The sequence below is a fragment of the Salarias fasciatus genome, assembly GCF_902148845.1.
Source record: "Salarias fasciatus chromosome 23 unlocalized genomic scaffold, fSalaFa1.1 super_scaffold_20, whole genome shotgun sequence".
NCBI lineage: Eukaryota > Metazoa > Chordata > Actinopteri > Blenniiformes > Blenniidae > Salarias > Salarias fasciatus.
Genome location: NW_021941230.1, coordinates 4147059 through 4172838, shown reverse-complemented (window position 1 = coordinate 4172838; position 25780 = coordinate 4147059). Strand labels below are relative to the sequence as shown.

General features: G+C 39.6%; 1 protein-coding gene across 1 annotated transcript; it reads right to left on the bottom strand.

Moving 5' to 3' along the window:
* Positions 1 to 8319: 8319 nt before the first annotated feature.
* On the bottom strand, positions 8320 to 21608 carry LOC115383985 (collagen alpha-1(VIII) chain-like). Its single transcript, XM_030086227.1, has 3 exons — positions 21557 to 21608; positions 11112 to 11410; positions 8320 to 10363 (listed from the first exon to the last, which is right to left on the bottom strand). Exons 2-3 carry the CDS (start codon positions 11404 to 11406, stop codon positions 8391 to 8393), a joined length of 2268 nt encoding a protein of 755 aa, XP_029942087.1. The 5' UTR covers positions 11407 to 11410; positions 21557 to 21608; the 3' UTR covers positions 8320 to 8390.
* Positions 21609 to 25780: the final 4172 nt, after the last annotated feature.

Here is a 25780-nt window from a genome sequence, read left to right as displayed (position 1 = left end):
TATTTATTTATTTATTTATTGCATTCATTTTGGCATCAATCAATACCAGTCAATTGTTGAACATTTTGGTATCGGTCAGATATCAGTCTTTTTTGGAAAAAAAAATTCAATATTGGGATTTTTGTATTGATTTTTTAACTACGAGCATCAGTCTTGTATCAGTAACTTGTTTAAAAATATTAGTCCAAATTAATTAATTATATATAATAAATGATCTAATTATAAATATCATAACTAATGATGATGATAATTATTTTGTAATATATACAATCATAATTAATAATAATTGTTAGAATTACAATAATTATTATACTTATATAATAGAACAATTAATCAAAGTTCCTTAATTAACCTTCTTCAAAACATTTCCTTAAATTTAAAAATTTAAGTAAAGAAATACTTTTTTTTTAATTCTCATGAAACTAACTCTCATTTAATGTCTCTCTTTCGTCTTTTTTAAGTTTTAAAAATAAAGAAATGATTTAGAGATTGGTCTTACCTTCTTGTCTGCAGTCCTGCTTCCCTTCTCACCTGCTGCTTTTTGATCACGTGATTGATCACGCGACCGGTCGTGGCTGGTTGTGTCGTGTGTGGTGCATTCAAGGACAGTGGGAGAAGAGAACACTGAAGGATCCAGTTCAAGTCTATGTTTTCTTTTTTTTAATATTTTATTTTCAGATTTTCAGACACACACAAAACATACAACAGACAAGAGCAAAGCAAAACAGGGATGACAACAAATATAAAACAGAGCCTAGAGCTACCAAATAAAAGAAAAAAGTTTAACATATTTATATATATTTTTTTGTTACAATGTATACCCGGTCCGGTGTTACAGAAATAACACAATACAGTCAAGATGAGCCATTACTAGCTTTTAAGATGGTCAACAAATGGGCCCCAATTATCCAGGAATTTGTTTCTTGCACTGGCTCTGAAGAAGCGTAACTTTTCCCTCTGAATAATACCAATCATTTCATTGAGCCATTTCCTGAAGCACGGAGGATCGGGGGACTTCCAATCCAGGAGTATCATCTTTTTTGCTGCGACCATACCGAACATTAACACCTGTCGAAAACCAAAACTTATGCATCTGAGGACAGGACCAAAACAGATGAGATAAAGAACCCTCTGCACCCCCGCATCTATCGCACAATGGAGACACTGATGGATGGATTTTATGTCATTTAAGCTTTGAAAACTGTAAACGATGAATGACTTTTGAACTGAATCAGTTTATACCCAACACTGACGCAACATTTGTGTCTTCAGAAACCTCAAGTTGCAGTTCGTTTGACCGGGTTTCTCTAAGATGATGCGTGGATACCGTGGTGGAGAACAGCTTCACAAATCGGGATATGAAGTGCCTAGAATCAGGACGAGTCATCAAGAGATCATAGAAGGGGCAGCTTCTTGGCAAAGTTTCAAAACTTGGAAGTGCACCTTTAACATAGTGCCTGATTTGAAGGTATACCTAAAGTGGTGGGAGTTCAATAGTTTTAGTTTAGTTTTCAGCTGCTCAAATGAGGCGAAGTGATTGTCTATATAGAGAAATCTATGTTTTTATTCTTTAATATATTGACTGCCAGAAATGACAATTTAATCCTCAAAAATGACATTTTGACCGTCAAATATTTCATTTTAGTCCCAAAAAATATGACTTTTGATCCCAAAATTGACATTTGAAGCAAAAACGTTACATTTCAAACCTCATCAATTATATTTTAATACTCAGAATTTAAAATTTTGAAATCAAGTTTGACATTTTAATCATTTCTTCCATTTTAAATCCTTAATAATGAAAAGTTTACCTCCAGAAATTACAATTTCACCCATAAATATAATATTTTCTCCCAAAACAATGACATTTTATCCATAAACGCTGACATTTCCACCTTCAAACTTTCCATTTTGGTCCAAAGAAAAGACTAATAATGTCACATTTCAGCCCTTATTTTGAAGTTTTAAAAATAAAGAAATTAATGAGCAGTGTGTTTGGCTCAGTTTCTGTTGTCCTCCTTTTTCCCTCCTCACCGGAAGCTTGGTTTTTTAATTTTTTTTACTATCTTTTTCACAATTTTTACTTGTTCTATTGGCAGATTTTGTTACTTATTTCAAAATGAAAATATTTTCATTTGAGTAAGAAAAATCCACCATTAGAACAAGTGAAAACTGTCTTGATTTCAGAGAAACTCTCTTAAATCAAGTCTTTCTATCTTGATGAAATATAATTTTTCAGTAAATTTACATTAAATCCAGTATAATGAGACATTTTCACTCAAAACGAGTTTTAAAAACTTGCTTAGATTTTGATTTTTTGCAGTGTAATCCCATAAAATGTAATTTTAGCCACTAAAACTGCTATTTTGTTACAAAAAAGTTACATGTTTATTCAAAAAAAGACATTTTTTTCCAAAAATTATTACAATATAAACTACTAAAATGATATTTTGACCCTCAATTGTGACATTTTGACCCTGAAATATGGCATAAAACACCTAAAAATAGCATTTTGACCCCTAAAAATGTATTCATTTCAAAGTAAAAGTATCTTAATTTAATTAGAAAATCTTCCAATAAAACAAGTGAGAATTGTAGAATTTTTTAACTTTTTTCAAGGTAAAAGTATCAATTACAAAAGATCTTCCAATAGAACAAGTACAAAATTGTAGAATTTTTTAAAAAAGTTATTTCAAAATAAAAGTATCTTAATTTAAAAAAAACCTGCCAATTCAACAAGTGAAAAGTGCAGAATTTTTTTAAATCCTATTTCAAAGGAAAAGTATCTTCATTGGCAAAAAAAAAAAATCTGCCAATAGAACAAATGAAAATTGTAGAATGTTTTTTAAAACTTATTTCAGAGTAAAAGTATCTCCATTTAAAATTAAATATCTACCAATAGAATCAAGTCTGTTGTCTCGCTGAAACATGATTTTTAAGTGAATTCATCTTAAATCCAGTAAAATGAGACATTTTCACTCAGAACTAGTTTTAAAAACCTGCTCAGATTGTGATTTTTTTACAGTGTAGAACAGCATTCCTGTCTGTTTTTAATGGAGCGGTGATTTACAAGCTGCCGTGTTCAACCATGCAAATGTTTTCCACTGTAGAGTCTCTCTCTCACACACACACACACACACACACACACACACACACACACACACACACACTCACACCCGCTGACCCTCCGGTGGGTATTTGGGACTCAGGGTTCAGTTCCTGGAGCTCTGATCAACACGGGGTAAAGATAGACGGCTGCAGGGAAACTGATACTGAAACACCCGCTCAGGACGACTGACGATTCAGGATGACTGACACTGAAACAACGTTTCAACAAAGATCAGGATGGCTGACGTTAAAACACCCGGTCAGGACGAGTGACATTAAACAATAACCGACAATAAAAGAACAATCAATATGACTGATGTTAAACCAAAGATCCGGACGACTGATGTTAAAACACCCGATCAGGATGACTGACACTGAACCAAATATCAGGACGACTGACGGTTAACACGCAATGAGGACGACTGATGTTCAATCAAAGATCAGGACGACTGACGATTAAACACCCGGTCAGGACAGCTGATGCTTAACACCTGATGAGGACGACTTGATTAAACAACAATCAAAATGACTGACAATCAAGCAACAATCAGGAAAACTGACACTAAACCAAAGATCACAATGACTGACAGTTAACAAACAATGAGGACGACTGACGTTTAATCAAAGATCAGGACGACTGACGATTAAACACCCGGTCAGGACGACTGACGCTAAAATGACGACTGACACTGAAACAACAATCTAGACGACTGACATCAAACAATGAGTGACATTCAAAGAACTGTCAGTATGACTGACTTTAAACCAAAAATCAGGACGACTGACACTGAAACGACTGATATTGAAACAATCAGGACGACTGATGATTAAAAAAGAGTCAGGACGACTGACGTTCAACTCCCGATGAGGATGACTGTTGATTAAACAATGATCAGGACGACTGACACAGAAAGAATGACTGATATTGAAACAACCGGGATGACTGACGCTCAACTGAAGATCAAGACGACTGACAAAATGACGACTGACCTTAAAACAACAATCAGGATGACTGACATTCAATCAAAGACCAGGACAACTGATAGTTGAATGACTGATGTTAAAACAACAGTCAGGACGACTGAAGATGAAATGACGACTGATAGTAAAACAATCAGGATAACTGACGATCAACCAAAGATCAGAACGACTGACATTCAACACCCGAAGACGACTGTTGATTAAACAATGATCAGAACAACTGACACCAAAAGAATGACTGATATTGAAACAATCAGGATGACTGACGCGCAACTAAAGAACAGGACGACTGATGTTTAAATAATTGATGTTTTAAACAATGATCAGGATGACTGACGTTCAATCAAAGATCAGGACGATTGATGATCAAACAGCAATCAGAATGACTGACACTTAAAACACCTGGTCAGGATGACTGACAATTAACACCTAACGAGGACGACTGACATGCAATCAAAGATCAGGACGACTGTCGATTAAACAACAATCAGAATGATTGACGATCAGTAGCCGATCAGGACGACTGACACTGGAACAGTCGGTCCGGATGACTGTTTCACTGCAGCCAAACACAAAACCTCCTCAGAGTTAAAGTAGATCACTTTATTTACAATATGAAGAAAGTCGACAAACTGTGAACAAACCTACAGTCAGACTGACAACACACAAAAAAAAACACACCGACATACACAACTAAACAACAACAAAAACATCAACTCTCTCTTCCATTCTTAAATTAAACTAGAGGAAGTGATTTAATTTAAAAAGCAGCAAGAATGAATGATTGAAGACAGATATAAATTAAAAAAAATCAATAAATGACTACAGTCTAAATTTAATTTTCGAAAAATACAAATGAACTCATTTTAAATTTATTGAAGTATTTCAAAATATTGCAGCTTCATTTTGAAAGAGGTCAAAAATAAGAAAAATGTTTAAAATAACTAACAAAATGACTTTCAATATTATTATCATTATTATTATTATTATTATTATTATTATTATTATTATTATTATTATTATTATTATTATTATCATCATCATCATTATTATTATTATTACAGAAGGTGAGAATCTGAATTATCACATTTCTTCAGTGAGTTCCTGAAGAAAAGTTATTAATGAAATTAATGAATTGAAAACAAATTTTGTAGTTGTGTCTCACCAGGGACGTTTAGCATTTTATAAATCTTAAAGGCTAGTTCTAAAATAAAAAATATGCAATTATCTTTCAAAAGTTTAAGAAAAAAAATCAATAATATTTGGAACCTTTTAGTAATATTATTCCTTCTACAGACTTTTATTTTGTGACAGAAGTGAAGAAGACCTTCTTCCTCTAATGCTGTAATCTGTCTCCATCTAGTGGACGAAGATGGGAATGACAGATTTTGGTCAGTTCTAATCAAGCTTGTAAATCTGATCAATTAAATTTATTGATTTTAAATCTTCTGATCATGACTACTTCCTGTAGTCTGTCTCTGCTTCATGGTTACTATACTCCGTCACTGCTTCCTGCTTCCTGTATTCCATCACTACTTCCTGGTTACTGTACTCTGTCACTTGTTTGGTGTTTCCTTTGCTTATTTTTGTTTAATATTTTCTCCCCTGGTGGTAGAGTTAATACTTCTAAATGTGTGAATGGTGTGTGTCTGTCTCAATGTCTGATGTTTGTTTGTACTGTTTGTTGTCTTAATAAAAAAAATGTCTTTCACTACTTCCTGGTTCCTGTATTCCATCACTACTTCCTGGTTCCTGTAGTCCCTCACTACTTCCTGGTTCCTGTATTCCATCACTACTTCCTGGTTCCTGTATTCCATCACTACTTCCTGGTTCCTGTAGTCCCTCACTACTTCCTGGTTCCTGTAGTCCATCACTACTTCCTGGTTCCTGTATTCCATCACTATTTCCTGGTTCCTGTAGTCCCTCACTACTTCCTGGTTCCTGTATTCCATCACTGCTTCCTGGTTCCTGTATTCCATCACTACTTCCTGGTTCCTGTAGTCCCTCACTACTTCCTGGTTCCTGTAGTCCATCACTACTTCCTGGTTCCTGTAGTCCCTCACTACTTCCTGGTTCCTGTATTCCATCACTACTTCCTGGTTCCTGTAGTCCATCACTACTTCCTGGTTCCTGTATTCCATCACTACTTCCTGGTTCCTGTATTCCATCACTACTTCCTGGTTCCTGTAGTCCCTCACTACTTCCTGGTTCCTGTAGTCCCTCACTACTTCCTGGTTCCTGTATTCCATCACTACTTCCTGGTTCCTGTAGTCCCTCACTACTTCCTGGTTCCTGCAGCCCATCACTACTTCCTGATTCCTGTAGTCCATACTTCCTGGTTCTTGTAGTCCATCACTACTTCCTGGTTCTTGTAGTCAGTCATTACTTCCTGGTTCCCACAGCCCGTTATGCTACTTTGTCTCCATGGAAACAGGAGAAAAATGAAACTTTTTTGGAAATGGTCCAACTCCATCTCTGTGGTAACTGTGGAAAATGCATCATTTTAAAAGTCCTCTTACTTTGTAAATATTTGCAAAAAAAAAAAAAAAAAATAGAGCTTTTTGAAAACATAACAATGGAAACAGTGAAAAATATAACTTTTTGGAAACAGTCCAACCTGATCTCCATGGTTACTCTGAAAAATTCTACATGTTAAAAGTGAGCTCACTTTGTGTAAATATTTGCAAGAAAAAAAATGCAACTTTTGGAAAACATGACAACTACATCTAAAACAAGTGAAACAAATTAAAATTTTGGAAATGGTTCAAGGCAACTTTTTAAAAGTGCCCTCAATTTGAGTCTATATTTGCAGAAAAACAGAACTTTTTGAGAACTGCTCTGAACAATGAAGGCTTGGAAAACAACATTTTTCTTCAAAATTATGTCAGCAAGTTGTGCTGTCAGCGAATTCGAGTGCCGTCATCATGGAAACAGACCCCTGAAATCGTCGCCATGGAAACGAGCTTTCAAAACAAGAGTCAGAATTCTTACCTGTATTTTTGTGTCGCTTTGAGAAACGTTTATTTTCCAGATGACGAATAAAAAAAAAAAAATTCAAAACATTTCTCAAAACATTCTTGGAATACAGAAATACATGGAGGCTGACACAGTTGATCCAGTTTCTATAATAGTAAGAAAACTGTACATTTGAAGACTTTTTAAAAACGATCCACAACATTAAACAAACAACTGACACGTCTCATTTCACTTTTTTTAGTTTCTCAATTCTTTTCACTATCACTTGTTTAATCCATATATTTTTTTTCCCATTAAATTAAGGTCGTTTGAAAAAAGGGAAGAACTTTAAGGGAACTGCCCTAAAAAAAAAAAAAAGATTAAATGATTCAAAGTAACTTGATTTAAGGAAATGTTATTCTATATCAAGACAATTTTCAGTTGTTTTGTGTGTGTGTGTGTGTGTGTGTGTGTGTGTGTTTGGGAGATTTCTTCAGCATTTTCCACTTATTTCAAAGTATTTTTATTTACTTTTATTTATATCTTTATTTTCTTCTGTCGATCTCTTGCAACTCAAGTTACAAAATATCGCTGTTTATTTAAATATTTTTTATTTTATGAATTTTTTTTAAATTAATTTTTAAATGATTTTCATTGATTTTTTTTATTTTATTTCCTGTCAAATCTCTTGTGACTCAAGTCAAATTCCGACATATCGCCATTTATTTTTCATCTTTTTCTTTTTTTTTACTATTTTTAAAAATTTGATTTTAATTTGGTTTGTTTATATTTTTTATTTAATTTCGTTTGAATTTGCATTTATTTTTTTAAACAAATTACCATGTATGTATTTATTTATTTTTTCCCGCTTTTATCTCTCTTGCAACTCTAGTCAAGTTACAAAATATTGTCATTTTAATTAAAAAAAAAAAAAAAAAAAAAAAAATAATAATATATTCGTGTTTTATTACTTATCAAAAATATTTTTTCTTTAAAAAACACTCTACTTATTTTTTGTCAAAATATTTCATCTATTTATTAAAAAGAATTATTCTTTGTAGTTTTTAATAATAATAATAATAATAATAATAATAATAATATTTTATTTGCAATGCAGTTTCCATTTCAAAGAGAAATCTCAAAGTGTCTCAAAGTTTTTTATTAAAACATGTTATTAATTAAAAAAACAATGATCTTATTTATTTTCATTTTAGATTTTCCTTCCCCCCCCCCCCCCCCCCCCCCCCCCCCCCCCCCCCCGCTGCCTGATGTCTTGTGACTGAAGTCAAGCTGAAAAATTCACCATTTCTGTTTATTTTTATTTATTCTGTCTTTTCCCCCCGGGTCTACATGGGGTACAGCAGGTACCCGGAGAAGGTGGCGTGCACGTACTGCCCGGCGTGGAGCGCCGCCGCCCGGCCCGACGGCAGCTGCACGTGCACGGAGTCCCCCTCCAGCAGGGGGAGCACGGCGCTGCCCGAGGCCTGGTCCTCGGCCCCGCCCCCTCCTCCCGCCCCTCCCCCTCCTCCTCCTCCTCCCCCCTCCCCCCCCTGGTAGGTGTACATGACGGGGGCGCCGTTCTGGGCCAGGGCCACCCAGACGTCGCCGCCGTGCACGGCGTAGGAGAAGTAGTAGACCCCCGGCAGGCTGCAGGTGAAGACCCCGGAGCGGGGGTCGTAGTCCTGGTTCCCGTTGTGGAGCAGCTGGTTGAAAACCAGCGGGGCCCCCGGCACCGAGGGGAAGGGGTCGGTGAGCAAGGCGGTGAAGGAGGGGGTCTCGGGGCCGGTCCGGCGGGTTACGGTGCCGGTCCGGCTCGTCTCGGGGACGCTGTTGAAAAGTGGCTGGGCCCCGCTGGCCGGGAGGGTCCGGCCCAGGTCTGGAGGGGGCGGGGCTGGCCCTCCTGGGGGGCCCGGAGGGCCCGGTCGGCCTGGTAGACCTGGAGGACCGCTCATTCCAGGGGGCCCCTGAGGGCCGATCTGACCCACGGGGCCTCTGGTTCCGTCGCCGGGGTAACCAGCTTTACCAGGTACACCGATTTCTCCTTTCCGTCCCGGGGGTCCCGGGGGTCCGATCGGCCCCCCGGGGCCCATCATTCCGGGGATGCCCTGCGGTCCTTGGTGACCTTCGACCCCTGTGTGACCAATCTCTCCTCTTGGCCCCAGGAGTCCAGGGGCCCCAGGGGGGCCGGGTCGACCCTTCATACCTGGCTCTCCTTTGGGGCCCATGGGGCCCTGGAGGCCCCTGGTCCCCGGTTGTCCCGACTCTCCTGGCCTACCGGGCTCTCCAGGAACACCAGAGGCCCCGATTCCACCTCTGGGTCCCGGATTCCCTCTTGGGCCCCCAGAACCGTCCTCTCCCTTCAGTCCCGGGAAGCCCAGAGCTCCAGGGGGGCCCAGAGGACCCTGAGGGCCCGGAACCCCATCCAGCCCAGCCGGACCGAAGACCCCCGGCATGCCCCCTTCTCCCTTACCTCCCTTTGGTCCCGGTAGTCCAGGAAGACCCGAGTGGCCCTTGGGACCTTGGGGCCCTGGAAAACCCGGCTTTCCGTACCCGGGTAACCCCGGAGTCCCCGGTAAACCCGGAGGCCCAGGTTCTCCTTTCACACCAACGTTCCCAGGTTGACCCCGGAAGCCATCTTGACCCGGGTTCCCGACTCCAGGGACCCCCGGGGGTCCCGGCTGACCCCTGACCCCGGGCGGCCCTGAAGACCCCGGTTCTCCGGGTGGACCGGGCTTTCCAGGAGGCCCCGGTTGCCCCGAGAGACCGTTCAGACCGGGTTGAGCGACGCCGGGAACACCGACGCTCCCAGGGGCCCCTGGGGGGCCGGCCGGGCCTTTCACACCAGGAAGTCCCGGGACCCCGAGTCCCTGCTCCCCCTTGGGCCCCGGAGGGCCAGGAAGTCCAGGTAGACCTCTCAAACCGGGCTCTCCAGCAGGTCCTTGCAGTCCAGGCAGACCTTGACCTCCAGGTTTTAAAACTCCAGGAAGTCCAACGGGACCCGGGGCCCCGGGGGGCCCCTGGGGCCCCGCTTGACCTTCACCACCACTTGGACCCAGACCACCGTTGGGTCCCGCTGGACCGGGCCCTCCGGGTTTACCCGGTAAGCCCGGCACGCCGGGTTTCCCGATCCCCGGTTGGCCCCGGAGACCGGGGGGCCCGGGTTTTCCCGGAGAGCCCGGTAATCCCGGACCCGGGGGCCCCGGGGAGCCCTGGGGTCCCGTCGGTCCAGGCTCTCCCTGAAGTCCTTGGGGCCCCTCGAGTAAAGCGTTGACTGGAGGCAGGAGGGGACGACCTTTGACCCCTCTGGGGAGAGTCTGACCTGGAAACAAACAAACAAAATGAATAAATAAGTAAATAAATAAATAAGTAAATAAATAAATAATTAACACAAATAATAAATAAAAAAATAAAACCATTACATAAAACAATTTAAATTTATAAATTCATTCATTCATTCATTAAACTAATAAAGGGATGAATAAAAATGAGTAAGCAAATAAAAAACACAATAAAAAATAAACACTTGAGTAAATAATTAAACAATAATAAACAAGTGAGTGAATGAATAAATAAACAAATATTATGACAGAAAGGTAAGTAAATAAAATAAACAAATGAACAAATAAACAAACAAATAAACTGATAAATAAGTAAAAAAAAAATGAGTAAGTAAATAAAACAAATGATTGACTTAATAAATATATAAACGAGTTAACGTTATTAAAAATAAATACATAGGTAAATAAAACAATCCAACAAATAGATGAATGCATAAATAAATAAAACTAATAGACGGATGAATAAATAAATAATTAATAAATAAATAAAACAAATGAACAAATAATTAAAATATAAAATACATTACTAAGTAAAAAAAGCAAACAAGAAAATGATTTAATGGATAAATAAAAAAATAAATGAATGAATGAATCAATAAAAAAATGAATGAATGAATAAAACAATTTCATGAAAAAAATAAATCAAACAAGGTAAATAAATACATACATAAGCAAATAAATAAATCATTGGCATATTAGATTACGTCAACAGAACGGTAAAGACTCCACCTTTTCCCTCGGGCAGAGCCATCAGCGGCCTCTCCTTGCCTTTCTGGACAGGCAGCTGAGGGGACTCCTTCCCGTACAGAGGCAGCAGAGGACCCTCCTTGCTGTAGGGCATGTGAGGCATGTCGTTCCCCAGAAACTGCTGCTGAGGGAGGCCATCATTGTACTGAGGGAGGGGCTGAGGAGGGGGAGGGGGAGGGGGGTGTTTGGGTCCATAATAAGCCCCGCCTTCCACCTGGAGGAAGGAGAGGAGGAGGAGGATGGCCAGGATGAAGGAGTGGGGAGGAAGTGGCAACATTTTCCTGGGAAAGGAAACAAAGAAAGTTACTGTCAGAGTCACTCCTCTTGGATTTACTGATTATAGAGCACAACGGAAGAACCAGGAAGTAGTGAGAAACTACAAGAACCAGGAAGTAGTGACAACCTACAAGAACCAGGAAGTATTGATGGGTTACAGAAACCAGGAAGTAGTGACAACGTACAACAACCAAGAAGTAGAGATGGACTACAGGAAACAGGAAGTAGTGATGGACTACATGGACAGGAAGTAGTGACAACCTACAAGAAGCAGGAAGTAGTGACAAGGTACAAGAACCAGGAAGTAGTGACAAGGTACAAGAACCAGGAAGTAGTGATGGGCTACATGAACCAGGAAGTAGTGACAACCTACAAGAACCAGGAAGTAGTGATGAAAACAGGAACCAGGAAGTAGTGACATGGTACAAGAACCAGGAAGTAGCAATGGACTACATGAAGCAGGAAGTAGTGACAAGGTACAAGAACCAGGAAGTAGTGATGAACTACAGGAACCAGGAAGTATTGACAACCTTAAAGAACCAGGATGTAGTGATGGACTACATGAACCAGGAAGTAGTCACAACCTACAAGAACCAGGAAGTAGTGATGGAATAAAGGAAACAGGCAATAGTGATGGGCTACAGGAACCAAGAAGTATTTTGTCATTTCAAAAAGTTGCTTTTTCTTATTTATGCAGAGCCAAATTTTTTATCAAAAAGTTGCATTTCCCTAATTCTGGTAAGTCACAGCCTTTTCCAAAAGTTTCATAGTACCATTCTGAAGGAGTAAGAGCATTTTTGAAAAGTTGTATTGTACTTATTCCATGGAGTGAAACATTTTTCAAAAGTTGCATTTTCCCATTTCCCTGGAGTCAGAATACTTCTAAAAAAAAAAATGCATTTTTGCGTTTCTGTTGACTCAGACAATTTTCAAAAAGTTGCATTTTCCCATGTCCATGGACTCAGATCTTTGTCAGAAAGATGTGCTTCCCCCCACTTCCATTAGTTGGAGCTTTTACAAAAAGTTCCAGCTTAGACATTTTTTTCTTGAAGTTGCACCTTACTTTTAATTTAAACAGACACCTGAAACACAATGGTGGCTAGTTTTCTGTTTTCACCTGAACGCACCATCAACCAAGAGCTGCCGGTTTCTATAGCAACAGGCAGAGGCTAATTGCCATGATGTCATCATGCTGGCATTGCCGTGACGATGGTGTGAAAACAAACCAAGTTGAATGTGGAGTCGGTCCAGAGAGTGACGATGATGTCAGCATGAGGCTCAAGTATTGAGTCTGTTACCATGACGACGGTTTATGTTGGATAAAAAGGGAAAGTTTACACAGAAGGACTGTTTACCATGGGATCTCCATTCTGTCACCATGGCAACAGAGGAAAAAAAGGGACTCCACGAAAATGTTTTGACTCTGTCTCCATGGAAACAGGACGAAAATGCTACTTTTTGAAAATTGTCCGACACTGTCTCCATGGAAACAGGACGAAAATGCTACTTTTTGAAAATTGTCCGACACTGTCTCCATGGAAACAGGACGAAAATGCTACTTTTTGAAAATTGTCCAACGCTGTCTCCATAGAAACAGGACAAAAATGCTACTTTTTGAAAATCGCCCGACTCTATCTCCATAGAAACTGGACGAAAATGCTACTTTTTGAGAATGTTTTGACTCTTTCTCCATGGACACAGGAAAAAAACAGTACTTTTTGAAAATGTTCTTACTCTGTCTAAATGGAATCAGGAAGAAAATGCTACTTTTTGGATGAGTTTCAAGAACAGGGCATGGTCTAGAGGGCGACCACGTCTGGACTGGAAACACAAATTAAAAACATAAATAAATAAATAAATAAATAAATAAATAAATAAATTAGCACATGAATAAATAAATAAATAAATAAATAAACAAATTAATTGATTAATTAATTCGGGATAAGTTTTCACAACAAAACATTAAAGATTAAAAACATTAAAAAATAGTTAATAAATACATTAAAAAAATCAAATTCCATGTTGTATAAACAGTGAAGAGGGTGCAGTGAAGATGTTTGTCCAGCAGGCGGAGCTGCTGGTTGGTTTAATAATGAAGCAGAGAACAAGACAGAAACACTGATTTTAACCAATGATCCACTGCTGTGAACCTGTATGTGATAGTAATTCTGATAGCAATGATCAATATATTGATTATGGTCAATAACTGATGCCAATATTGGGATGATAAAGATTAAAAAAAAAAAAAAGTTTTTTCAGTCTTATTGATCAGACCAATATTGATATTTTAAAAAAAAGATCAATATCAACACTATTGCAAGAACATTATTGAACATGTTTAATGCTTACTAGAACTTTATTGATGCTTTTTTTACTTTTACTGACAGTTTATTGATACTTTTTAAGTTTAAATAAGACTTTATTGATACTTCTTAATTTTTATTAATAGTTTTTTGATACTTTTTGACTTTTAATAAAACTTTATTGATACTTTTTAACTTTTACTTATAGTTTATCGATACGTTTTAAGTTTTAATACAAATTGTATTGATACTTTTTAATTTTTATTTAGTTTATCGATGCTTTTTAACTTTGAATAAAACTTTATTGATATATTTTAATTTTAAAATGATAGTTAATTGATACTTTCTAACTTTTACTGATAGTTTATTGATACTTTTTAACTTTTAACAAAACTTTATTGATACTTTTTACATTTTACTGGTAATTTAATGATACTTTAAATTTTATTAAAACGTTAATGATACTTTTGTTGATACTTTTGTAACTTTTAATGATACTTTGATTTTTTTTTTACTTTTTCTGATATTTTGTTTATTCTTTTCAAATTTTACTGAAAGTTTGATACTTTTTTCACTACAGCTGATACTTTTAAATACTTTGTAACTATTACTGTTATCCAACATCCATCACACATCTGTAAATAACCATAATTTAATTTCTCTGCTCCTCTGCATCTTTACCGCCAATGTTTGTTTGCTGTCAGCAGAAATTATCTTCCAGTTTTGATATGCGGTGCTTTTATTTTGATAGTAGTTTCCTGGTTTTTTTCCATTTTTTGGCAAGGTTTTCTTGATGACGGTTGAATGAGGAATGCGGAGGAATCCGTTTCATCCAGTATTTTTCATTCATTCATTCATTTTCTGCCGCTGGTCCCTTTCAGGGTCGCGGGTGGCTGGAGCCGATCCCAGCTGCTGTGGGCGAAGGCGGGGTACACCCTGGACAGTTTGCCAGTCTGTCGCAGGGCTGATATATATAGACAAACAACCATTCACTCACACATTCATACCTAGGGGCAATTTAGGGTGATCAATTAACCTACCATGCATGTTTTTGGACCGTGGGAGGAAGCCGGAGTACCCGGAGGGAACCCACGCACACATGGGGAGAACATGCAAACTCCACACAGAAAGGCCCCAAGCCCCGGCCGGTATTTGAACCCAGGACCTTCTTGCTGTGAGGCAAGAGCGCTAACCACTGCGCCACCGTGCGGCCTCATCCAGTATTTTATTAATTTTATTTTGTTATTTCAGAAGCCTACTGGAGGCATCAAGAAATTGTGGGTACTGTGTGTCGGGGATGGCTAGGGCTTGGCAACTATCGTGTCAAGAGCTGGTCGAAAAGCAACACACAAGACAGAAGGGAGGGGGTGCTCGAGAGACCACTATCTTGGAAGGAGCTCTGGGGGACCGACCAAGGCAAGCTGAACTTCCTGCTGCGCACTGTGGCTGATCTCCTACCCACACTAAGCAATTTGAAGATCTAGGGCAAGGAGCAAGAGGCAGCTGCCCAAAAGCCCTCGCAGACAGGTGCTACAGGTGGAGACATGACAAAGTCCTAACCGAGGTCGCCAAGTGGGTCGAACTACACAGAAGCAATACCAACAAACAACCACTAGCACCACCAAAGTTCACAAGCTTCCATCTGGAGGGCAGCAAGGTTCAGAAGGGGAAAAGACTGGACAGTCTACGATCTATGCTACACCGCGCAACAGATTGGGAGCTGCGCGTAGATCTCAAGAAGAAGTTGTTCTTCCGCAGGAGGTAGTGGCAACTACCCTCTGACCGGATATGATCCTTCTGTCCAGGAGTTCAAAGGCCCAATCCCATTTCTCTTTCTTGCCCTCCCCCTTAGCCCTACCCCTTTGAAACGGAGTGCTAAGGGGTAGGGCCGAAAGTAGACCCCTCCGAACTGGAACACCCCTTCGACAATCGGGAACGTCATCAGTAGTCGCCGCTGCCGATGACGGAGGCAGATGCGACAATTGTTTGCCGAAGAAGAATGTTTTACTTACATTTTAAAACTTTATTCATTGAGAAATTACTTACATTTATGAACTTCTTTCATTGCAGACGCCGCCATCTTGCCGATCTTGCAAGGCTTTCTGAGAAGTCTGTCATACCCGGTGGCGAGGGGCGGTGGCGGGAGCGCTTGTTTTGTCTGCCTACACCGCGAGTTGCGGGCAGCGTTAGTTCACCTCCGCATTGGCGGGAGCACTCGTTTCCACACCCGCACATTCCAGACGCGTTCCAAACACAACAGATAGACGATTATTACCTCCGCCAGGAGGTTATGTAATCATGTGGGTTTGTTGGTTTGTTGGTTGGTTTGTTGGTTAGTTAGTTGGTTGGTTGGTTTGTTAGCAAGATCCTGGAAAAAGTAATGGATGGATTGCAATGAAACTTTGTGGAAAGGTGGGTCTTGGGCTAACTTAGAATTGATGAAATTTTAGTGAAGATCCGACTCACTGTCTGGATCTGGGATTTTTTTAAGGGTTCTTTATCATTGAGAGATAGGGAGTCTTTCACATAGTTGGGCAGGCCCGCCGACAGGGGGCGACAAACGCCTGGTTCACGCAGGACGCGCCGCTTCAGACGCGGAAGTGGAAGCGCTGCGCACCGACTGTCAGATCGGCGCCTCTGTTAACTTATCTGACGGAGGTGCGGGGGACCGCCGCGTGCGTAGCAGCTCGCACCGTGGACCGCGGCCGTTCCGCTCCTCTCTATTTTTTCCTCGAGCTGCGCGCCATGCACCGCCAGTTCTGAAGCTGGACAGAGCAGATCGCATCACACGGGCAGTCGGGAACGGCAAATACGACAGAATCTGGTCGATTTTCAAATTAAAAACAAGTAAAATAACATAAATTGTTGCTTTTCGGTTTTCCTTTTCACATAAACACACACACACACAGACACACACAGACAGACACACACACACACACACACACACACACACACACACACACAGGGAGAGAGGGCGACAGACAGAGGCACCGTACGCCACAGCGCTCCGCTCTGATCACACCCTCGATCACAATGTGGTTTCATTATATATGGTGTTCTAAGCTTTTTGGTCACTGATTTGAGCTGTGGCGGAGGTATGCGCTCTCTGAGTGCCATTCTAGTTTTCAATAAATTGGTTTCTTCAACACTGTCTGCCTGGAATGCGCGGGTGGGAAACAAGCGCCCCCGCCAATGTGGAAGTGAACTAACCTCGCCCGCCAGTCACGGTGTAGGCGGACAAAACAAGCGCTCCCGCCACCGCCGCCACTGCATCATACCCCTCCGTTTGGAGTGTGCCTCGGGAGAATCTCCTTTTGGAAGAGTGAATAGCCCTCGTTCTTGGCCCTACCCCTACATCATAATGACAATCAGGACACCCCTACCCCTCCACGTGAACGCACAAAACGGAGGGGTAGGGCCAAGGGGGAGGGCTAAGGGGTGAAATGGGATTTAGCCAAAGTCCATCATTCTAACTGAACTCATTGTTCCCTGGGAAGACAGGCTAGCCACATCTCACCAGGCAAAGAAGGCTAAGTACCAGGACATAGTAGAAGAGGCAACCCTCGCTGGTTGGCGTGCAACCCTCCATCCAACCGCGGTCGGCGCTAGGGGTTTCCCCACCACATCTATGCGCTGTTTCCTGCAGAAGGTTGGACTTAATCCCAAGCAACTACAGAGGGCCATCAGAGAGATTGCCACAGTAGCCGAAACCAGTTCCAGGTGGCTGTGGCTGTCAAGAAATGGTAGCTGGACCCCTTCTGCAGGTGAAGGTTAACTCAGCCTTTGCTGCCCAACTCAGGAGAGGTGTACAGGTTAAGGGGCAAAACACCTGTGACCCTGAGATACCTGCTGAGGATGCAGAAGGGGAACACCACTACACTCCACCAACTTGAACCCCAGTATCCACATACTAAGTTACTCCTGCAGTTTCTTCTTGTAGCAAAGCATCTTTCGGGGTTTACTTCATCTTCATCTCATCTCAAAAAATAATTTTTTACTACTTTATTTATTATTATTATTAATATTATGAATATTATTATTGAATTTATTTTTTATTTTATTTTTTTCCACTGTAGTATTTAAACATCTGCGCCGACTGTTCTGGCGATGAGTCCAGCCGGGGTGATGGCAGCAATCACGGCGTCTGGAGCGGAAACTTTAGAGAAGAATAACAATGTCGAACCGTTGCCGTGGCAACGGAGCGCTCAGGTGACGGAGGCGGTTGTGAGAACTGCCGTGAGGAAGGAGGGGAAATATTCTGAGGAATGTTGGGAAAGAGAGGCTGATTTACGAGGCTCCCAGCAGCGGATGGTGCAACTTTTTGAACGTGGTGCTCAAATGGGGAAAGTTCAGAATTTGTGGAAAATGCAACTTGTTAGAAATGCAACTTTTAGAGGATGGAAATTTTGTGTTTAACCACTTTTGTTTTTGTTTTTGTTTTTTAAATCTTGTCCGTACTTTTCAAAGGTAACTGGAACAACATGATGCTCTATTAAAATCTATCTCTTTTTTTTCACTTTTACATGCTTTTATTTTCTTAACATTCTTTGATTTCTCTGTATTTCTTTCTTGTTAAATAAAGGGAAAATTAAATAGTGGAAAATCGGATGTCGAAAGCAAATCAGAAGCACTTTGGGTGAAACTTTTATTTCAGAGGGAAGAAGAAGAAAACAAAGAAGGGCAGACTTCCTGTTTGGTCCAGACCAATCAAACAAGCCGGTGTCTTCTCCACTGGGTTTTACTTCCTGTCTTATCAATATTTGTTTCAGGCAGGGATCATGATTAACTATGGGAATATTGTGAACAAATACAATTATTCTTTTGAATCTTGTACTGTATTTTATTTAATCTTTTCATTATTAATATTATTATTGTTATTATTATTATTATTATTATTATTATTATTATTATTATTATTATTATTTTGGCTTTCATTTTATTTTCTTTTGAAATCCTCCACAATTTTTTCTACTTTCTCTTTTTACATGCTTTAATTTTCTTAACACCCTCTTTGATTTCTCTGTGTTTCCTTGCCTTTCTGAAGCGTTCTCACTTGTTAAATGTAGGAAAAATAAAACGGTTGAGGATCGGATGTCTTTGGAGGAGAGTTGACAGCAAATCAGAAGCACTTTGGGCGAAACTTTCCTTTTGGAGGGAAGAAAAACTTTTTTTTTTTTTTTTAAGAAGAAGAAAATGCGTCTTTGGAATCTGAACAAATTCTGGCCGAGGAGAGTTTATTTTCCCAGACATGTTCCACAAACTGCCAGACTTTTAGGCCCATTAGCAGTCAAGCTGCTCTGGATATTTTTTTACAAGAGGCAACAATGTTTGGCCAAAGTTCAGAAGAGCTCAGTTACAGAACAGTCGCTGCTAAAATCTGCTCTCTGGCGCCATCTAGATATTAGAAATGGCCGCCACGCCTGCAGAAATGTAGTAGAGAGATCAAACCAATGCTCACTCGTTCATCTCATCAAGATCTAAGAATCTCTCATTGGCACATCTGATCTAAATCCAACAGGAAGTGAGTGATTTGACTTTCAAAATAAGATCTTGGGTCCTCAAACAGCTGAAATACTACAGTTGTAGTTTATTATTGTCCCACAGCATCTTTGAACTCAAATTTCACCCCCTAAACATGCTTCAAAATTCACCAAATTAGGTAAAAACATCACAACTGGTGAAAAATTTTAGATAATGGAAAAACATAGCCCCATCACTGCTAAAATCTGCTGTCTAGCGCCACCTGGATACATTAAAATGGCTGCCACTGCCTGTGGGAATGTTGTAGAGACATCAAACCAATGCTCACGTGTTTATTTCATCATGATCTAAAAATCACAGGTGTCAAACTTGACACCTCGGACCTAAATCCAACAGGAAATGAAACATTTGCCTTTCAAAATAAGTTTTTTTTCTCAAATTTGGTCCTCAAACAAAGATGATTTCTTCCTTGGTTGTTTGTCATAGAGACGTTAAAAAATGACTAACTGATAGAAGAGAAGTTGCTGAATAAAGGTTATTTGTAACTTTTTAAAAAGTCATACAATTTGGATTTTATTGGCTTTGAAAGTTTGATTCCCAAATCCTGCCTTGCTCCTGCCCTCACCCACTATAATGGGATAAAATGTATAGTGAAAAAAAAATCACCTTTTAAAAGTACCTTGAAAAAGTGTTGATTGTGGCTAAACCGTGACTCCTATCAACAAACCAAGGACATGTGAAGAATCAGAAGGTCCTTCTGAACAAGATGATGTAACATATGTGGGGAAAACCTGTTGAAATATGTCTGTTTTTTTGATAGAGAAAAGGTGTGTCCTCTGATTTCTTCCAAAGATTCTGTCAGTTATAATGGAGCCGGATGGGGGGAAATCTTGCGTTTTTCAAAAACTGAGCCCTCTAGTGTCTAAACTAAAATTCTTAATGTTTTGAAAACCACACAGACTGAAAGGCAACTCATTTATCTATCAGAAAATATATATTAATTCTAATATTTACCCCCAAATTGTGACCTTTTAGAGCAGTTTTCTCCCAAAAAAAGCTTCTTTTTTTTTTTGCTGAGTCACTCTATGGTCATGCGACTCTTTTGACCATATATGGAAGTAGAGTGATGACGTCTTTCACAGCTGTCAATCGAACTCTGAATTGTATAAGTGTAGCACTGAGGAAGATACTAATTATGAGCTGTACTTTTATTGTGAAATTTCTCAAGAACAATCAGGTTTCCTCAAAGTGAAGACCAATAATATTGATGTCTTTTCATTTTAGACAAATGTCACTATCAAGCTCAACTTTTTGGAAATGACTGATGAAAAACATTTGATGAAAATATCAAAATAAAGTTTTTAAGTGAAAACTGAAACTATGTAAGGCTCAGACTCCGTCTCCATGGAAACGGGTAATGTGGAACTTTTTGAAAATGTTTTCTCAGGTGGAACAGTAACAACAGGTCTCCATGGAAATGGCGGAAATGCAACTTTTGGAAACGGCTCCTAATACGCAACGCTAACATAAAGTCTCCATATGGAAACAGGTAAAGCGCAACTTTTTGAAAATGCAACTCTATGGAAATTGGGGTAAAATTGAACTTTTTGAAAACAGCACAAAAGATCGAACACTAACATTAAGTTTCTGTGAAAATGGGTAAAGCAAAACTTATTGAAAATGGCTCATAAGATGGAACACTTACATTAAGTCTTCATGGAAATGGGTAAAGTGCAACTTTTTGAAAATGGTTCACAAGATGGAACACGAGCAATGAATCTCCATGGAAATGAGGGAAAATGCAACTTTTTGAAAACAGCTTACAAGGTGGAACACTAAAAATAAGCCTCCAGGGAAATGGGAAAAGTACAACTTTTTGAAAATGGCTCAGAAGTTGCAACACTAGCAATGAATGGTCTTACTCTGTCCATCTTTTTGAAAGGATATCCCAAGGTGAATCTTGTTGAAAATGCCCTGACTGTATCCAACTACAGAGTTTTCAGCATTCATCCCGTTTCCATGGAAACAAACATCTCTGTCGGAACATTGCTTTTTGAAACGTGAAACTTTTTATAAATAGGATGCCAAAGAAACCGAAAACAAAGAAAAAGATTATTCCTGTTGCATTGCATTACTTGTTTTTCAAAATAAGAGCATCAAACTTTTGAAACAGCAAGAACTTTCTGCAAACCTCAAACTTTTTGTCTAAAAACCTTTTAAGAAATCTACTGTTTTGAACAAGTTCACCCAGAGTTCTTCTTACTAAGAGTCTGCTTTTGTTTTGTTTTTTTCCCTCACATATTTTCCTTTTTCAGTTCAGTTTTAGAAAGAGAAAGTTTTGAAAAGTGGAGGAGGCTGGTCTCTTACCTGCTGCTGCTGCAGAGGAACTCGGCTCTGAGGCTCTTTGCTCAACGGCAGGCAGACGGCTGTAAGTGGGCGGAGCCTGGAGGACAGTTTGGCTTGGAAGCAGAACTCACAGCATTCCTGGCTTCAGGGTCTGAGCCGAGCGGTGGTTTGGAACCGGCAGTGGCGGGAGGGGGAGGGGAACGATACCCAGGACAGATACCAGTATGGAGAGAACAATAGTGAGTGCCGATACCGGGATAGACTGAATGGTACTGATACTAGACACTGTTACCAGTATGGATGGGAGGATACTGAGTACCGATACCGGTATGGACTGAGCAATACCCTGTACTTATACCAAATATTGATATTGGTATGGGGAGAACAACACCCAGCACTGATACTGTAAAGTAATGATACCGAGTACCGATACCGGTATGGAGAAAACAATGCAGAGTTCGATACTGAAATGGACTGCACAATACCCAGTACCAATACCGGTATGGGTGGAATGAAAACATGAACAATACTGGATGACACCGAATACCAATAGCGGTATGGAACTATATTGAGTACAGATACCAGTACACAGAAAAACATAGAGTTTTATAGTGTAATAGATGGAATGATACTCTGGAACTTTTGAAAGCTCTCGCATTACATCTCCGTGGAAAAATGGGAAATGTAACTTTGAAAACACTTCATTGCTATATAAATTGGGGAAAATGCAACACTCCTTCAATACAGTGAGAAAGTTTTGTTATCCAGTGCTCCTCCCAGCCTCAGTAAACAGCCCCAGTTTTATGAGTTCAAGTTACTGTACGGTGGTTTTTAAATGTTCAGAGAATCATTAAGTGAAACAAAGCAGAGTCTGTGGTTCAGAGTAACGAGGAGGAAAGAATTCAGCCTGAAAACCAACGAAGAAGAAGGTTATGTTCAGGATCAGACTGAAGGGAAGGAAACAAGGGTATGTGGACCGATATTGAATACCAATATCAGGACTAATCATTATCTGGGTACTGATAACAAGTACCGACACCAGTACTGACACCACAACTAACTTTTAGATATATATCGATACCAGGTACTGATGTCATGACAAAATTTTATCTAAATACTGATACCAACTACCAATACGACTGCCGATACCAGAAATTCCCTTTTCCTAGTTACCCATTCATGGTAATCATTACCAGTACTAACCTTTATCTAAGTACCAATACAGACTACCGATACTGAGACTAATTTTCAGACATGAACAGATACCGAGTACCAATACCAGTACTGACCTTCAGTTATGTACCTATACCAGTACCAACATCGACTATTAATCTTTACATAGATGCCGATACCAGGATACGGATACCAGTACGATCTTTTAGATATGTACTGATACCAAATACTGATACCATAATTGGCCACCTTTGGCTAGTTACAGATATTCACTTCCAATATGAGCACTGACCTTAAGATATTGAGTACTGATACCGAGTTCTGATATAAGTACTAACCTTTACATGGTTAATGTTATCAAGTACCGATACCAGTACTAGTCTTTAGATAGATACCAATACTGAATACGAGCATTAACCTTTAGATAGATAACAATACCAAGTACCAATACCAGTACTACACTTTAGATACATATTAATACTGATTATTGATAGCAGTATGAACCTTTAGTTATGTACTGATATTGGGTACCTCTACCTGGACTAACTATTAATTATGTACTGATATTGAGTGCCGATATCTGGACCAATTTCTAGTTATGTACCGATACTGAGTACTGATACATGGACTAACTTAATTATGAACCGATACTGAGTACCTATACTTGGACTAATTTTTAGCTATACACTGATACTGAGTACTGAAAGCTGGACTAACTGTTAGCTATGTGCCGATACAGAGTACCAATACCTGGACTAATTTTTAGTTATGTACCAATACCGAGTACCAATACCTGGACTAATTTTTAGTTATGTACCGATACTGAGCACCGATACGTGGACTAACTTTTAGTTATGTACAGATACTGAGTGCCAATACATGAAGTAACTTTTAATTATGTACCGATACTGAGTACGATACCTGGACTAACTTTTATTTATGTACCAATACCTGGACTAATTTTTAGTTATGTACCGATACTGAGTATCGATACCTGGACTAATTTTTAGTTATGTTCTGATACTGAGTACCAATACCTGGACTAACTTTTAGTTATGTACCGATACCTGGACTAATTTTTAGCTATGTACCGATACTGAGTACCGATACCCAGACTACACCTTCAGTTAAGTTGTAACCCTATAAGTGACCTTAAAGTGACGTTTTCCCTCCTTTTTCCCCAGAGACACAGCTGTAGCATTTGCAAAAAGTTGAACTTCCAGCTGTGAGTGGGAATGTTTTGAAAAAGTCTCGCGTCACCTGGACTCCTTCACCGCAGTGGGTGTTGCCACAGCAACGCGCCGTCAGCCTCACTCAGTTCATTCAAGTGCTTCCTGTTATTCCAGACACAATGACATCATTGCCAATCTTAACCAATCACACGACTCCTCATCTCACCGAAGGTGCTCTGGTTTCTGAAGAGAACCTCAGACGGTTCCTCACTGAGAACACACAAGTTTTTTTTTTTTTGTTTTTTTTTTTTTTTTTTAAGTGGGATTTAGAGAGTTCTGGTGTTTGTTTGTCCCACCTGCAGAATCAACGATGTTTGTTTTACTGATGACTTTAACAGCAGGAAGTGATCCAGCAACCTGAACACAGAGACAGTTTGTTAAGGCTGAAGCAGCTGTGACAGTTTTTAACTTTCCCTCTGGGTTTCTGTATTGTACTCGGTATCGGTATATGATTAAAGGTTATTACTGCTATCCGTACTTAATGTCAGTACATTGCAAAGTTAGTACTGGTATCAGTTCTCAGTATTGGAGCCTGGATAAAGGTTAGTACTGGTATCGATACTTAGTATCGATATATATCTAAAGGTTAACTATGGTATTGGCAAAAGTATCGGTACCCAGATAAAGGTTAATGCCAGTAAAGGTACTCAATATCAGAAGTAACCAAAAGGTTAGCACAGATATCGGTACTCAGTATTGTTACCTAGCTCAAAGGTCAGTACTGGTATAGGCACTCAGTATCAGTATATAAATAAAGGTTAGTACTGGTATTGGTACTTGGTATCAATATTTAGAGAAAAATTAAGTACTGGTATCAGTACTCAGGATCAGCATGTAGGTAAAGGTTAATGCTGGTATCTATACTCGGTATCGGTATATACCTCAAAGGTAGTACTGGTGTTGGTACCTAGATAAAGGTTTGTATTGGTATCGATATTTGGTATAAGCATCTCCCTAAGGGTTATTGCTGTTATAGGTACATCTATAAGTTTGTGCTAATATTGGTACTTGGTATCAGTACATAACTGAAGGTTAGTATTGGTATTGGTACTTGGTATCAGTACATAAAAAGTTAACAAAAAGTTAACAAAAAATCCCACCAACTTTCATATAAAGTTAGTACATATAGCATTTGGTATCGGTATCTAGATAAAGGTCAGTACTGGTATCAGCAGTTGGCATCGGTACTAAGACAACAGTTAGTTCTGGTATTGGTACTCCGTATCAGTAAGTAAAGGTTAATACTGGTATCGATATATACTACAAAGTTAGTACTGCTATCGAAACCTAGATAAAGGTTAGTACTGGTATCGGTACTCAGTATTGGTACCTAGATAAAGGTTAGTACTGGTATCAGTACTAAGCATTGGTACTTAATTGAAGGTCAGTACTGGTATCGGTACCAGTACCTAAAGGTTAGAACTGGCATCAGTACTTGGGATAAGTACCTAAAGGTCAGTACTGGTATTAGTGTTCGGTATCGGTATGTATATCTAAAGGTTAGTTGTGATATTGATGCTCAGTATCAGTACCTAGTAAAATGTTAGAAGTAGTATCAATACTCAGGATCGGTACATATCTAAATGTTAGAACTGGTATCGGTACTTGGTATCAGTACCTAAAGTTTAGTACTGGCATCAGTAGTCAGTAACGGTTTATATATCAAAAGGTTAGTTCTGGTATCGACACTCAGTATCAGTACATATCTAAAGGTTAGTACTGATAATGGTACTCTATATATCTAAGGGTTAGTACTAGTATTGATCCTGGCATCAGTATTGGTATCGGTACTCGGTATCGGGCCTGGATCAGCACTGGTATCTGTACTTACTATTGGTAA

What these genes read in the sequence shown, in the direction of transcription:
- LOC115383985 (XM_030086227.1), bottom strand. Translation starts at nt 11,406, where the DNA reads ATGTTGCCACTTCCTCCCCACTCCTTCATCCTGGCCATCCTCCTCCTC. An exon ending in GGCTCTGCCCGAGGGAAAAG is followed by an intron (nt 10,364 to 11,111) that starts GTGGAGTCTTTA and finishes GTTTGTTTCCAG; the next exon opens with GTCAGACTCTCCCCAGAGGG.